General features: G+C 43.3%; 1 protein-coding gene and 1 pseudogene across 2 annotated transcripts in view; both read right to left on the bottom strand.

Annotated features, from left to right (window-relative positions):
• The window catches only part of Dnah7c (dynein, axonemal, heavy chain 7C), a 382,050-nt gene extending 381,322 nt beyond the window's left edge, over positions 1–728 (bottom strand). Inside the window, exon 1 of one of the 2 annotated variants that reach the window (XM_011238631.3) lies at positions 529–728. In XM_011238631.3, coding sequence (XP_011236933.1) covers positions 529–543 — 15 coding nt within the window. In that variant the 5' untranslated portion in view covers positions 544–728. The remainder of the gene's footprint in view (positions 1–528) is intronic. The other variant, NM_001310335.1, reaches the window with a different exon arrangement.
• On the bottom strand, positions 9,133–11,738 carry Gm8326 (predicted gene 8326; annotated as a pseudogene).

Raw genomic sequence — 12,430 nt, 5'->3', positions numbered from 1 at the left:
CATGCTATAGTTACTCAAGTTCAACAAATAGAGATTTTAATTTTAGGCAGTATCTATTGTAGATTGCATCTTTTATTGCATACCACAGGACTAAGTGAGAACCGGGGTGACCTGTAATCTCAGCACTGGTGGGGGCGAGAAAGGGCTCTGGGAGTTCAAAGCCAGCCTGTCCTAAATACTGAACCCCAGGCCAGCTTGGGGTGGGAAGGCTTGGTAAATAGCAAGTCTCTATCCCCTGGGTGGGGAGGGGAGTCCATGCCAACAGAGACGTCCCGCCCACCCTCCTCCCACCCAAACACTCCCAGTGTGCAGCTGGGGTCGCTGTGGAGCCAGTTTCCACAGCTGGTGCATCCCGAGAGTTTTGTGTCTAGTTGTTACCATAACAACCAGGTCCAGTGGTTGGGAAGGAAACTGGAGGGAAATGCTCAACGCCAGGGTGGTACTGGAGTCGAGGTTCCCTGAGAGCGCAGTCCGCACTGCTCCTTCGTGCCTGGTCCCCGGGACCAACCCTGGCCGCCCAGCTCTCACCTTCTTGCTGCTCATGGCGGCAAGGACTTGCGGGCCCCGCAGGGCCGGCGGGAATCGCGACTGAGGGACTCAGGACCCAGAGACCAGAGTTGTTCGCCGCTTGACAGCTCGGTGGGTCAGTCGGGACTCTCTCAGAGCTGAGAGCTTTAACGGCTGTGGTCGATTCGTTGCTAAGCAACAAACTGGAGGATTCCACTTCCGGTTGTCTGCATCTGCGAGATCAGGAGCAGAACTTTCTGAGAGGTGGAGCAGGGTGGCTTTCTGAGGCCTAGGTGGCTTCCAACACAGACCACAGACCTCACCACCCTTTACAGAGGGTGGAAGGCAACTCTGAGGAGTGAAGACCTTTTGATGGCTAAGTGGGTCCTCAAATTACTGCACCTTTCACTGAGTCTGCGTGGGCGTGGTTCTCTGCCTTAAGCCTTCATTCGGCTGTTTCTGCAGATTTCATTGCTAATGTAGCAAATAGAATAATGACAAGACACTCAAGACTGAAGCCCGTAAACGTGCTCCATATCCAGGGGTCTCAGCATTCAGTTCTGTTGACTTCCCTAACACACTAGAAAGTGAGCATTCAGAAATTCATTTAAATCCACATGTGATTGACTACATGAACGAAGCTGTGCCAAGACAGTCCTTCAGGCATAGGCTTGAGTGACCGTCAGGCAAGTGTTCATAACTATTAGAAATACTACTGTGAGTCATTTCTCTTAGAAGATGCAGAAGAGATGTGAAAGCTGAAATTTGAACGAGGAGGACACATGCTGTGCAAGGAATATTCCGGGCAGAGCGATCAGATGCAAACGCCTGAGACATTGCAATGTTATTAGAAGAACAAAACGAAAATCAGAAGAACAAAATTAGAAGAACAGAAGAAAATTAGAAGAACAAAAACGAAATTTATCAGACTGTCGTTGGGATAAAGCACATTGGAGTCCGGTGATGACGATGAAGATAAATAAGTGCTCTGTTTTAAAGATCTGGTAAAATAGAGTGAGGACTTTAGACTTCAACGTAAACTGCCTCCTACTGAAAAGTTTTTGTTTAATTTTATTTATTTATTTTGTTTTGGTTTTGAGATGGTCTCATTTCATAGCCTAGACAGGCCACAGACTCTTAATCTGTCAGTGGCAGCCTCCCAAGTGTTAGAATTACAGGCTTATGCCAGCACACCTGATGGTAAAAGTTTTCTGTTGAGAAATGGCAGGTTCCTAACCTAAAATTTATGTGACATCTTAAAGGATCTCGAATGGCCAAAAACAACGTTTTTTAAGTGACATATTTGGAAGCCTCATATTTTTTTATTTCAAAATTTATTACAAAGCTACAGTGATGAAACAATGTCTTCACAACAAATGATAATGAGGAAAGTAGATATCCACGTGCACAAATGTGACATAGACACTTAATGTCACATATAAAAATTACCTCCTGTAGTTGGATTACCTACATGGAAGAACTAAAACGTTAAACCCTTTAATGAAAATAAAGGGTTTCATGACACTTCACTTTCTTTTGGTTTTATTTTTTAGTAAAATCTTAATTATTTTATACACATGAGTGTTCTATCTGCATGTACCCAGATGCCAGAAGAGGGCATCAGACCCTGCTACAGATGGTTGTGACCCACCAAGTGTTTGCTGGGAATTGAACTCAGGACCTCTGGGAAAGCAGACAGTGTTCGTAACCATAACCACTGAGCCATTTCTCCAGTCCCCTTCTTTTGGTTTTATACATTTATTTACTGTAGGGTGGGGGGGCATGTAGAGGTCAGAGGGCAACCTGTGGGCATTAGCCTCCTCTCTTTCTACCATGCATGTTCCAAAGATTGAACTCAGGGTAGCAGACTTGATAGCAAATGTCCTTACACACTGAGCTATTTCACTGGCTCTATGGCACTGGGTTTTGCATTAACTTATTAGATCTGACCCCCAAAATAACAGAAGAAGACAAACTAACTCAACCCTATTCAAAGGCAAATCCTTTGTGCAACAAAGAAACTATCAGACTAAAATGGCAATATGTGGAATAAGAACAATTCTTTACAAATGTTATACTGGAAAAGAGATCTATACTCAGAATATTAACAAGTACTCGCAAGGATGCAGAAGAGCCAGAGACCTTGCACTACAGGGCAGTGTAAACTGGTATACCTACTAAGGAAAAACAGCCTAATGGTAACTCAGAAAACCAGAATCGTCTCATGGCCCAAACATCAAATCTTTAAGCTCCAATTAAAGAGTTCACAAAGTATGTAAAGCAAGAACAAATGGAAATCTATTTTAAAAACAACCTAAATACTAAATACCAATAGCTTAAAAACTGAACAGAAGGGGAACCCTAAAAGAAGAGCTCAGAAAAAGTGACCAGAGTTAAAAAGAAAATGGAATAATAAGGAAACCGAGGCAAAAGGTGTTTTAAGGGATGTGATAAGTGATACCAAAGGCTTCTGAAAGAGAGTAAACTAATGATTTCAGGTCGTCAGGGGTGAGCATACCATGGAGCTTTGGAGTGGTGCATTGTGATACAGCAGCACTGGGAGGGGCCAGAAGAGAACAAATTGTAAGCATAATGTTATGGTGCACTGTGTAAAGATTATCCTTGGATTACTCAAATGTTGATCTCTCTGCCTCCATATCTAGTTGCAACTTGAACATGCCATGTAATGGTTATTCTGTGTGTCTCCTGCCTGAATATTGTGTAAACATTGCTCCCCATTTATTTTCTGACTTGCCAATAAAAGCTGATCAGCCAATGGCTGAGCAGAAAAGAGAATAGGGCTGGACTTCTGATCTCAGACAGGGGAGGGGGAGAGAGATGGGAAACAGTCACTAGGAGGAGAAAGTTGAAAAGACACCATGGGAACCCACACTTGGAGCAGAAAGAGCGAGATCAATACCAAAATGCAAGTATCTCAGGGATTTGGGCTAGGAGGTAGCCAGATAGTTTAAAGGAAAATAATCAATTAATAATAGCTCAGCTACTATGCTCTAAAGCAGCTTGATTAAATAAATCTTATAGTCTGTGCCTCATTTATTTGAGAGCTAGCTAGGATAGAGAAGAATTATCACTTTTTAAATTACACTAGCAACCAACAGTGAACAATATCCAACAATATTCTGTAGAGGGAGCTATTGATTCCCTAACTGGTTCTTGATTGTGTCAATAAAGAGGGCAGAAGCTAACTGCTGGAGAAGAGGAAAAGATGGGATTTCCCGGTTCCATTAGGGAGAGAAAGGGGATGAGATAGAGAGAGGTGGCTTTTCTGCCAGGCTTTGTGTAGAGAAGCTCGAAAGCCATGTAAGGCCTGGGAGCCGCTAGAACTGGTGGTGGCCTTCACCACCAGAGGAATTCTGATACAGGACAACTGAGGAGTTTAGGGCAATAGATTCTGCGCCCAGCAGTTGTGTTATCTGACTGATTTTAAAGTGTTAAAACTGTGTGGTGTTTTCCATCCACAGAACAAAGGTGGGCAGAGAAAGGGCACAGCTGGGGCGGTCATTGACAGCTTGGCGGAGCTAGCCGCGGGATGGCTGAGGAATGGAGAGTGATCAAAGCTCCCATCATTCGTGGGAAAAGCGTCAGCTGGCTATTGGTGGAGCTGAGTGAGGCGGGCAGCTGCTGATCACAGAGTCTGACCGGGAGCATGGGCAGAGCTCTCGAGAAAAGCAAGTCTGTTTTTAAAATTATACGGTACAATATTCAAAACATCTTATGACTAAAAGGTAAAAACATGGGCCTGGAGCATTGCCCAAAACAAGAATGATGTTATTTTAAACAGGAGAGTTTTGCTTGTGTTTAAATACAAATGAAAAGGAAACATGTCACATGCCATGTAAGTCAAGAGAAAGAAATGAAAGTAGGTAATATTAGACCCAAATAAAGACACTCTGGGGAAGACATCTTATAGTTTGTGATTAAAAAGTAGAAGAAAGAAGGAAAGTTTGAAATAAGTAGCTTATGGGAAAGGAAAATCAAAGGAGGAGATGAATGCTTAACCCAAGATGGACAAGACCTCTCAATTAGTGATGGCGGCAGCCCCTAACAGCTGTGCTGCTTTCCAAAGGGCACATAGGCTTTGGATTTAGAGACAAAACATCCCGCGATGGCTGGTACCACAGCAGGACAATGGAGAAGAACATGGAAGAGTTTGGTGAGGGAAGGTGAGCTGGAGAGTCTCTGAGCCTGAAATCAACAAAGGAAGAAAGGGTTGTTGGGTGCACAGAAGCAATGTTAAATGGGAAGGTGGAGGCTCAGCCGGGGGTGGAGCTCAGCGTAGGTGGAGCCTCACCAAAGATGGCTGACGTGGGTGGAAGGACTTCTCAAAAGGACATGAGTCAAGCACTGACTTCAATTGCAGAAGTGTTCCACATTTCCATTTGGTCTTGGAAGTAGACATCTGAGGTTGGCCATGGGAATTCAAATGTAAAGCCACAGCCATTTCTATGAATAGTAAAAAGCTGAGGAGGAACAGATAACCGAGAAAGTCTTTGGTGAATTTAACAGGAGATAGTAGGCACGGTTGGTGAATTTTGGTACCGGAAAATGGTCTGCAACTAAGGAAACTAGGTCCATATCCCCATGAATGCAAAGCCAAACAGCACCAAGCAGAAGGCAGAACATTCTAGAAACATATATTGCCTGCAAAGGGTATGGAGACTCTAGAACCATTTTGAATGCAGTGCATCCCTGAACAAAGGAGAATTGGGGGTTTTATTTGTGATATATCTTTTTATATAGGTAGGAACTTGGGGGTAAACACATACCTGAGCTTTCTTGGCTCAGGGCATTAAGATGATGAACAGCATGCTTTGGGGAATTTTCAGTTTGTTTCAAAGAAATCGTGTATACTAATTCTATAAAATAATGAATTGTATTATAACATTTCATACATTTATACCTGTACTTTAATTGAATTTTACCCACAGTTCCCTGCTTTTCCTTTCCCTACTGTATATTCCTTCTAATTCCTTGTTTTTTCTTTTAAATCTATATTCCCCATGAGAGAAATCATGTGATCTTTGTGTTTCTGAGTCTTGTTTATATTATTCGACAATCTCTAGTTGCATTTTTTTTCAAATGACACAATCTCATTCTTCCTTGTGGCTCAATAATATTCCGTGTGTCCATTTTCTTCATTCACTCATCTGCTATACCTAAGTTGACTCCCATAACTGGGATGTTGTAATCAGTGCCTCAGTAAACATGGATGTACAAGTATCCGTGTTGTATGATGACGTAGGTTTCATGGCTACATGCCCAGTAGTCATACAGACGGATCATGTGACTTCAGTTCTACCTTCAGGGTTCTTCCCTTCCTTCCTTCCTTCCTTCCTTTTTCTCTTCCTTCCTTCCTTTCTCTCTTTCTTCTCTTCCTTCTCTCTTTTAACCTAATGCCAATTTCCACAGAACCACAATAACTTAAATGTCTACCAAGTCTACATAACGGCTCTACATCCTTGCTAAAATTTTTTTCTTTTAAGATAAGGGTCTCACTGTGTAGTCCTAGCTGGCCTGGAATTTGTTTTGTCCATCAGGCTAGCCTCCTAGTCACGGAGATCCATCCGTCTGCATCTAATTCCCAAGTGCTAGGATTAAAGGTGTTCACTACCACACTCAGCCAGTCAAACATTTTAATGAGCCAAGTTTACCTGTCATAACCTTACACAAAGAACAGGGTGGCTTAGTTATTCTGCCTGTTTCTTGTTTCTCGGGAGTTTTAGTTTTAAAAAAAAATTCAAAACAGACAACTCCAAAGTGACTTCACATAGGATTTTGGCTCTAAAGCTACCTGGCTCACATAACTGCTGCAGACCCCAAATCTGGAGATTGGAAACAGATTTCAGGAAGAGAGAAATGTCAGCTGAGGCCTGGAGGAAGGAAATGGGTCTGAGACCGGAGTGAAGATGCAGTAGTTGTCCTCTGTGCCCCAGAGGCACAGTGGGAAGACTGGAAAGCCAGTCGAGCATACCAGTTTGAGTCACCCCATGTAGAATTATTAAAAACATTTAGAAGGTAAGAAATAAGAAGAGAAAAAAATGACCTCAAGGCCCACAGACAATGAGTGGGAGAAAGGAAGGTGTGGCCAGGCTACCAACTAACAAGGCCTTCTCCAAGCAGTTCCCAGGAACAGAGGGTGCTTGCTAGAAGCCCAAGGTCAACTAGACAACTTTGTGAAGGGTCACATCCCACCTGAGGAGGCCAGGGGGCATCTAGGGATTAAAAGCAACCACCCAAGACAGACAGAAGCCTGAGATGGCCAGCCATTTCCCATCAATAAGCATACTTCAGTCCTTGCCTTCTGGACACATGCCCCGGTCTCAAAGGCCTATAGTTGTCATGGCAGACATCCCATTACTGTGACTTTCTGCGTTGCTTCTGCAGCCTCCCATTCATACTGCTTCCCTGGCCAACTTCTCGCTTGCAGGATCCTGCTTCTAAATCTGTCTGCAGCAAGGCACCTTGCCAAAATTCTAGAAAGAAACCCATTTAATGAAATTCGGCAAAAGCAGTGCTTTTGTGTGTGTAGGTTGTCCTGTACTCTGTCAGGCAGAAGGAATGTGGCACATGGGGCTGGGTTCCCACAGTAATTCTCTTCATTGTCTGGGATGCCACAAACTGAAACATGAAAGAAAAAAGCAATCCCTTCTCCTTGCCTTTCAGACTAAGCCCAGCTCAAGATCCTGACAGGCATCAATGGATTCCTCAAAGTGAGTTTTAGATCAGAGATGCCAAGCTACCAGGTTCGTCAAGTGACAGGGAGGCATTATTTCACTCCTGTTATCTGTCTCCCGTAGCGTTTATGTCAGCTACGTAGAGCTTCCCTTGGGTAGAGTTATCAGTATAGATTTACTAATCTATAAATGTGGAAGTGCATTTTAGGTAAGTAGAGTGGGTTCCCAGCTAACTGAGTATGAAAGGCTAAGTGGAGAACAGAAATTTGCTTCATATTTTAGTTCCCCTAGCTCTGTGTCCAGTTGGATATTTTCTGACCTGTGCTCTCTTCACAGTTTACAGTGCTGGGTTATTTTTGTTTTGTTGGTAAGATGACTTTTTTATTGAATATAGACCAAATGCTTGTTTAAGGATCATATACACCAATTCTTATGCTGATTCTAGGACAATCTTTTTTATAAGAAGACTTTTTTTTCTTTTTTTTTTTTTTCCTTTAGAATATATTGTCTTAGCACTAGCACTTAGGAGGTAGATGCTGGAGAATTAGTAGTTGAAGGGCAACTTTGGCTATGTAGATATTTGCAGTGAGCTTCTTAGGCCATATGATTTTGTCCCAAATAAGTAAACAAATAAGGGACAATGAGATGGCTTAGTAGGTAAAGGCAATTGCCACCAAGCCTGATGGCCAGAGTTCAATCCCCAGGCCGCACATGGTGGAAGGCAAGAGCCTACTCTCAAAATTGGTCCTCTGAAGTCCACACACAGACTGCACACAGGCATACACACAGTAACACAGATAAATGTAAAAACAAAGCACATTGTCTAAGCTCAAGCCACCCAAAGTCCTGGGTTTTGTGATTTTCTTCCTTAGTTTATTTCGTGACTCTCATTTTTGAAACTGTGGACATGTTGAAGGAAGTAGTATGTGTGGTGTTAATTCTTCTTTGTATCAGGCAGGCCAACTAGGAATCTGACTGGAGAAGGCAGGGAGGGAGTAACGGTGACTGGGAAGGTTGGGGGTCGGGGGAGGACAAATCAGAGATTGCTCTGGAGGAAACGCAGATGTGAGGAACCAGGCTAAGGTCAAAAGTCAGCTAGGGTTTGGCTGGCTGGCTGGCCTTTTGGTCTAAGCCACTTGGTAGATGGTGGAAGGTGAAAGAAATTAGAAATTAGGGGTTAAATATGTTTAAGTTTAAGGTGACTATTAGATAACCAAGAAAGATGTTGGGATGGAAATAAGCCAGACAGCTCTGGCTGCATTAGTAGTCAGGGTATAGATCTGAAGTTCATCCACAGATGATGCTATCAAGTAAGGTAGAGATGGGGAGTTAGGAGAAAGGCAGGGAGAGAGAGGAGGGAAGAGAGAGGAAGGGAGAGAAATTGTGTTTATACTTTGGTTCCTTAACTATCAAGTTCAGCTGGATTTACCCTGGACCTCTCTCTCTCACAGTTTGGATGGTTTGTTGTTACTGTTTCATTTTGCTGCTGAGATGGTTTTATCGTGGAGGGGAGCAGACCCTGGGGTTCCCATTTCTCTTTCAGGACACTTTTAAAAAATATCATACATTTTCCAACTTTTTAACAAAGTTATGCAAGTTCAAAGTCAAAGTCACAGCAGATAGATTAGATATGAAAGAACCCCACAAAATAAGGCTGGCAGTTCATGCATGCGGTATTTGTTCAATAAAACACTGAAATATATGTGGAACAATTCCTAGGAAAACAAACAGCAATGCTGCTTTCTTACTGCATTTTGACCTTCAACTAATCACAACCAGACAAACGAGAGTGACTGCGTTACTTTCTTTGAACACTAGAGGGAGATATATTCACTTGCAAATTGGTGAGAGAAACTTGTTTTTGTTTATTATTATTATATTATTATTATTATTATTATTATTATTATTATTATTATTATTATTATTATTATTTTATGGTGCCAATTTAAATAGTTTTATTATTCCATGTTACTTGTTTTGGGTCCCTGTGGAACAATGCTACATCCTCTTCTTGGACTGATTTAATCCACCTCTTCAATGGTGGGGCCTGAAGAAGCACCACCAGATGGGGGAGCTCCTCCACCTTGGAAGCCACCAGGCATTCCCTCAGGCATGCCACCAGCACTCTGGTACAGCTTGGTAATGATAGGGTTGCAGACTTTCTCCAGTTCTTTCTGCTGATGCTCAAATTCTTCCTTCTCTGCAGTCTGGTTCTTATCCAGCCAGCGGATGATTTCATTGCACTTGTCAATCTTCTGTTTGTCTTCATCTTTGATCTTGCCTTGAAGTTTCTCATCTTCAACAGTTGCTTTCATGTCGAAGGCATAGGACTCCAGTGAATTCTTGAAGAAAACCTTATCTCTCTGCTTCTCATCCTCAGCTTTGTACTTCTCAGCTTCTTGGAGAAGTACATGCGCTCAATTTCTTCCTTACTCAAGTGGCCTTTGTCATTGGGGATGGTGATCTTGATCTCCTTTCCTGTGGTCTTATCTACAGCAGAAACATTAAGGATGCCTTTGGCATCGATGTCAAAAGTAACCTCAATCTGAGGAACCCCACGGGGTCCTGGAGGGATGCCCGTGAGCTCAAACTTTCCAAGCAGGTTGTTGTCCTTGGTCATGGCCCTTTCACCTTCATACACCTGAGTGAGTACACCAGACTGGTTATCACAGTCGGTGGTGAATGTCTGTGTCTGCTTGGTGGGGATGGTGGTATTGCACTTGATGAGGACAGTCATGACTCCGCCAGCAGTTTCAATACCAAGGGAAAGAGGAGTGACATCCAAGAGCAGCAAATCCTTAATGTTCTCAGACTTGTCTCCAGATAGAATGAATGGCTGCCTGGACAGCTGCACCACTGGCAACAGCTTCATTGGGGTTAGTGCTCTTGTTCAGTTCTTTTCCATTGAAGAAGTCTTGCAGAAGTTTCTGAATCTTGGGGATTCTGGTAGAACCACCCACCAAAACAATATCATGGATCTGTGACTTGTTCAGTTTGGCATCTCGAAGGGCCTTCTCTACAGGGTCCAGTGTGCCACAGAACAGGTCAGCATTCAATTCCTCAAATCGAGCCTGGTAACGGAGGTATAGAAGTCAATTCCCTCATAGAGAGAATCAACCTCAATACTGGCCTGGGTGCTGGAGGAGAGGATGCACTTGGCCTGCTTGCAGGCAGTGCGAAGACAGCAGACAGCTATCTTGTTCTCTCTGATGTCTTTCTTGTGCTTTCGCTTAAACCCAGCAATGAAATGATTGACCATTCGGTTGTCAAAATCTTCTCCACCCAAGTGGGTGTCTCTAGCTGTTGATTTGACTTCAAAAATTCCATCCTCAATAGTGAGGATTGACACATCAAAAGTGCCACCTCCCAAGTCAAAAATGAGCACGTTCCTTTCAGCTCCGACCTTATCTAAGCCATAAGCAATAGCAGCAGCAGTTGGTTCATTGATGATTCGAAGTACATTGAGGCCAGCAATAGTTCCAGCATCTTTTGTTGCCTGTCGCTGGGAGTCATTGAAGTAAGTGGGCACTGTGACCACAGCATTGGTAACAGTCTTTCTGAGGTACGCTTCTGCAATTTCCCTCATCTTTGTCAGAACCATGGAGGACACTTCCTCTGGGTAGAAACATTTTGTCTCCTATTTGTATTCCACTTGGACCTTGGGTTGTTGGGAGCTATTAAGACAACACTATTCTCCTGATCTCTGAATTGGGCCTCTCCCTCCAAGAAGAAAAGGGGGTCAAAAGTGGGCCACCGACACACCATTCCGAGAACAACCACAGAATGTTCCAGCCCTAAGTCAGCGCCAGATGTCCTGACCACACCCTGATACCACTAAGTTCCTGCTTCCCCGTGTAGCTGCCAAAAGAAAAATTTCTATTGCCCCACCCCTCCCACTGATAAGTACTTCCCCTTTTGCTTGTGCAGTTCTATTGCCCCACCCCTCCTTCTGAAAGGCACTTCCCCCTTTGCTTTCGTATTTAAGCCTTGGGCCTTGCTCAATACATTGGGACCTTGATGTTACTCAGACTGCTTCCGTGTGTCATTCATTACACAAGGTTCTTGTCTCTCAACCCCCCCCCCCCCATTTGGTTCTTAGGAGAAGGTCCCCTCGAGACCCTCGAATAACTGGACCTGCTGGATGGGTCATTGGGTCTGCCTGCATCATTCACCACCATGAAGGGCCAGTGCTTCATATCAGACTGAACAATAGCATCATCAAACCTACGCCCGATCAGACGTTTGGCATCAAAAACTGTTGGTGAGGTTCATTGCAACCTGATTCTTGGCCCCGTCCCCAGTTAATCGCTCTGTGTCCATGAAAGCAACATAGCTCAGCGTGGTGCAGTTACCCTGGTCATTGGCAATAATTTCCACCTTTCCATGCTGGAAGACACCCACACAGGAGTAGGTGGTGCCAAGATCAATGCCAACTGCAGGTCCCTTAGACATGGTTGCTTGTGTGTAGGCCCGGCTGTGCTGATGATGAGACCACACGAATGCACGACAGCTGCTGCTGCTTCCGAGTTCAATGAGCGAAACTTGTTTTTAGATTGAACTTCACTTTTAACATGAAACTTTTAAAATGAACTATTTAAATTTTACCATTTTGCAGTCACCAAGAAGCACAGACATGTGTTAAGATTGAAGTAAATGACACACATGAAAAGCAAATTGACTTCTTTGTCAGATTTTTATGAATGGGTTCCATTGTATTTGGTGATTGTATTCTGTATTTTGGGGGCCATACCTTAAGTCATTTTCCTCTTGAGTAATATGAAGCAGGAAATACACAGACTGGCCAGTTATTGGTTGTATATGCATCAGTTCTTCCTCTCTGGGAGCTTGAGACTTGTACATTGTAAGTCAAATCATCAAAAGCTTCTAGAGACTGGTGTCTGGATGCCTGAATGCTTTCACTTCACCATAGCCTTGCCTGTCAGGTGACTTAAAGGTCATTGGCACAGAGATCATTCTGGTCCTTAGTAGCCCAAGAAAATGCTTTTCAACTCTGCCTGGTAATCACATAGATATGTAGTGTTTTCGTAATTGCTTGGGGCAACTAAAAAACTTTCTCTTTACTTAGGTAATCTCTCCAAAGAACATTCTGCAGACATTCTCTTTCTTTTCTTGATCAATGGTTGACTGTGATCCTAGCCAGCTATTCTCAGCCTGCCAAGTGCTTTGTTTGACCTTGTAAGTAAGATTATAAATTAATTCTATAAACA

The sequence above is a fragment of the Mus musculus genome, chromosome 1 (assembly GCF_000001635.26).
Source record: "Mus musculus strain C57BL/6J chromosome 1, GRCm38.p6 C57BL/6J".
Classification (NCBI taxonomy): domain Eukaryota; kingdom Metazoa; phylum Chordata; class Mammalia; order Rodentia; family Muridae; genus Mus; species Mus musculus.
This window is presented reverse-complemented; position numbering and strand designations above follow the sequence as displayed.